This window comes from Rutidosis leptorrhynchoides, unplaced genomic scaffold, assembly GCF_046630445.1.
Source record: "Rutidosis leptorrhynchoides isolate AG116_Rl617_1_P2 unplaced genomic scaffold, CSIRO_AGI_Rlap_v1 contig504, whole genome shotgun sequence".
In the NCBI taxonomy this organism is placed as follows: Eukaryota; Viridiplantae; Streptophyta; class Magnoliopsida; order Asterales; family Asteraceae; genus Rutidosis; species Rutidosis leptorrhynchoides.
The window spans coordinates 1-3,614 of record NW_027266732.1 but is presented as its reverse complement, the minus strand read 5'-3'; the positions used below and the strand labels follow the sequence as shown (position 1 = coordinate 3,614).

The 3,614-nt window shown below is 35.8% G+C and overlaps 1 protein-coding gene across 1 annotated transcript; it reads left to right on the top strand.

Moving 5' to 3' along the window:
• The first annotated feature begins 538 nt into the window (after nt 1-538).
• On the top strand, nt 539-2,682 carry LOC139884119 (uncharacterized). Its single transcript, XM_071868190.1, has 3 exons — nt 539-1,067; nt 1,353-1,717; nt 1,822-2,682. Exons 1-3 carry the CDS (start codon nt 539-541, stop codon nt 2,680-2,682), a joined length of 1,755 nt encoding a protein of 584 aa, XP_071724291.1.
• Nucleotides 2,683-3,614: the final 932 nt, after the last annotated feature.

Sequence of the window (3,614 nt, the reverse complement as noted above, 5' to 3'; positions counted from 1 at the left end):
ATCTTAGCCTATTGATTCTTCGAAGACGTACTGACAACGTTGGGTTTTGATTGAAATACATTGAACGTTTTGATGAATTGACTGAAAGAGGTGATATTATGATAAGCTAATTAAGATTACAATGATTCAAATGAAACGAAGTCTGTAAAGTAGACATCTAACATGAGATTATAATTTTTTTTCTGTGTTGTGTCATTGTTTGTTAGTGTTCTTTTTGTTTCTTTATAAGTTTGTGTATGTTCTCCATTGTATTTGTTTAATACATTAACCACATGTCATTAAAAGACAAACTTAACTCAGAAAAAAAAATCAAGCTAATGCAAATAAATTAAGCCCTCAACTGCTGCATTCTTTAAAAATAAGTTCTGGTTTGGGTAGGCTAGAATGCCGAGGGAGAGGGTCTATGTCAATATCCTTTATATGGGCCACTTTCATATATATGTTATTTTTTTAAGAAATAACTAGCTGTAGACAAATTGAAATTCATTGTGTGTTTGTGGATTTTTAAGAAGCTGTAGGCATTATTTTAGTTGACACAATGGATAAAACTTGGATTGAAGCATCAAGAACTAGTAAAACTTATAGAGATGGAGTTCAGTCGTTCATAGACTTTGGTCATATCAATGCAGTAAGAGATGAAATCAAATGCCCATGCCTTAATTGTTGTAACTTAAAGCGGTTGAACATTGACCTTGTTCACCATCATATTCTGTTATCTGGTTTTTTGCCGGATTATACTATCTGGACTTTCCATGGGGAGCAACAGACATCATCCCTACATGATGCCCATTTTATATCAGGTTTACATCATAGAAATACAAGTGGTGATGAAACATCTACAAATGTGGATGACATAACAAGACTTCTTCGAGATGCACTAGGGTTCAACTCATTGGGTAGGGATCGTGAAGGTCCCGACATTGTTGGAGAAGATGCTAACATAGGCCAGCATGATGAAGAATTTGATGACGATTTTGATGAGAGGATTCAATCAAACCCATTGCCTACTGTTGACCCAATACGATATCAGAAAATATTAGAAGAATGTGATACAGAACTCTATCCAGGTTGTAAATATTTAAATTTGTCTTTCAATTTGCACTTGTATCATTTAAAGTATCTTGGTGGTATGTCAAATAAGATTTTCACAATGCTATTAGAGCTTCTAACGGATGCATTTCCTCATTTGACATCATTACCTACTTCTGCATATGAAGCTAAGAAGTTAACAAATTAATTGGGTCTTGATTATGAAAAGATTCATGCATGTCCTAATGACTGCATGCTTTATTAGGGAGAGGATGAAAAACTAGAGTCATGTCGTGAATATAAAAGTTCTCGTTGGAAAACAGTGGATGCAGGTGAAAATGATGGACAACTTGTTGGTAGGTCACCATCTGATATAAAGAAGAAAGCAGCCGAGGTTTTGCGCTACTTTCCTTTGATTCTTAGATTAAAGAGAATTTATATGTCAACAGATATAGCAGAGGATATGAGATGGCATGAAGAAGGCGGAAATAAAGATGGACTCTTGAGACATCCTGCAGATGGAAAGGCTTGGAAAGAATTTGATGTGCATTATCCGGAGTTTGCCGCTTTCCCTCGTAGTATCAGGCTTGGTCTCGCTAGTGATGGGTTTAATCCTTTTCGTACAATGAGTACAACATATAGCATATGGCTAGTGATGTTGATACCGTATAACTTACCCCATGGAAATGTATGAAACAATACTTATTCATTTTGTCGATAATAATTCCTGGGGAAAAAGGTCCTGGAAATGATATAGACATTTATTTGCGGCCTCTTATACATGAGCTGAAGGAATTGTGGGCTGGAATTGATGCTTATGATGCATTTGCAAAAGAGAACTTCAAATTGCAAGCTGCCCTTATGTGGACTATAAATGATCTCCTAGCCTATGCCATCTTATCGGGTTGGAGCACTAAAGGAAGAATTGGATGTCCTGTTTGCACTGACTCCACGTGCTCAATTTGGTTGAAACATGGGAGGAAGTTTAGTTATATGGGTCATCGTAGATGGCTCAAGCAAGGCCATCCATCTCGATTAGAAAAAGATCGATTTGATGGTACTTATGAGAACAAATGTCCTCCAAAATTATTGTCAGATACTGATGTCCTAAAACAACTAAATGGTGCTAAATTCACTTATGGAAAGCCTGCCAAACATCTTAAGAAGAGGCCTAGAGAGAATACTAAAAATTCTAGTAGTGTTGAGGAAGAAATTAATGAATCCATATTAAGGGCAGAAAGAGTTGGTGTTTTTGAAAATGGGGATAATATTTTTGAAGAGGATGTCAATGGAAAGCCAAACTTGTGGAAAAAGAGAAGTATATTTTTTGATTTGCCTTACTGGCAATATAACCTTCTGAGACATAATTTGGATGTGATGCACATCGAGAAGAATGTATGTGATAATTTATTTGGGACTTTACTGAATTTAGATGGAAAGACGAAGGACAATGAAAAGGCTAGAAAAGATCTTATGGAAATGGGTATACGATGTGATCTTCACCTTGTTGAATGTAGAAACACAAAGCCATACTTACCACCTGCATGTTATACTATGTCAAAAACTGAAAAGTCTATGTTCCTCCAAGTGTTGAAGGATCTTAAAGTCCCTGATGGGTATGCATCAAACATCTCAAGAGGTGTTCATTTGTAAGATCGTGAGGTGTTCATTTGCAAGATCGTAAGTTGTTTAATCTTAAGAGTCATGACGGTCATATTTTAATGCAAAACGTTTTGCCAATAGCGTTAAGGGCATCCATGCACTCACGTGCACAATTGCGATTGGTGAAGGTGGTATCTGATTTGAGCTACTGCTTGAAAGGGTTATGTAGTAAAGTTCTTGACGTGGGTGAGCTGGAGAAGCTAGAGTCTAAGGTTGCCGACACATTATGTGATTTAGAGGAACTCTTTTTACCGAATTTTTTCACTATTATGGTTCACTTGCTTATTCATTTGATTGAAGAGGCGAAGCTCGGTGGACCTGTGCATTATAGATGGATGTATCTAATTGAGAGGTAATTTTATATAAATTTTTTTCTTTTCATATTTGATTAATTTTGTGTTACTTATAATTATTTACCATCTTTATTAACCAAACCATTCGCTTTGTAATTCTGAAAATTGAAGGTATTTGGTATGGCTGAAATCTTATGTTCGTAATAGAGTCCAACCAGAGGGCTCAATCGCAGGAGGGTACCTAGCTGAGGAGTGTCTTACTTTTTGTTCAAGATACTTTCAAAGTGTAAAAACTTCAATGAATCGTCCCTTACGAAATGATGACAACGATATTTAGAAAAGTTTGTATGCTTGTGGTTCTGGTGGTCGTGGTTTATGAAAGGTTGAGACTCTTGTCCTTGATGATAAGTCTTTGGCTCAAGCTCACAAATATGTGTTATTGAATCATAAGAAAATCACTCCATATCGCCAGTAAGTATCACCTTGTTTTTTTTAATTATACCAAATATATGTGCTGGTTTGTTATAAAATTATACTAATTACAACTACAGGTATTTTTTGGATCATCACAAATCATTAAAAAATGGACTCATGGATTCAAAAAGTGAGGAAAGATTGCTAGTTGAGGAA

What these genes read in the sequence shown, in the direction of transcription:
- LOC139884119 (XM_071868190.1), top strand. Translation starts at nt 539, where the DNA reads ATGGATAAAACTTGGATTGAAGCATCAAGAACTAGTAAAACTTATAGA. An exon ending in TGATACAGAACTCTATCCAG is followed by an intron (nt 1,068 to 1,352) that starts GTTGTAAATATT and finishes GTTGGAAAACAG; the next exon opens with TGGATGCAGGTGAAAATGAT. An exon ending in ATAACTTACCCCATGGAAAT is followed by an intron (nt 1,718 to 1,821) that starts GTATGAAACAAT and finishes CATGAGCTGAAG; the next exon opens with GAATTGTGGGCTGGAATTGA.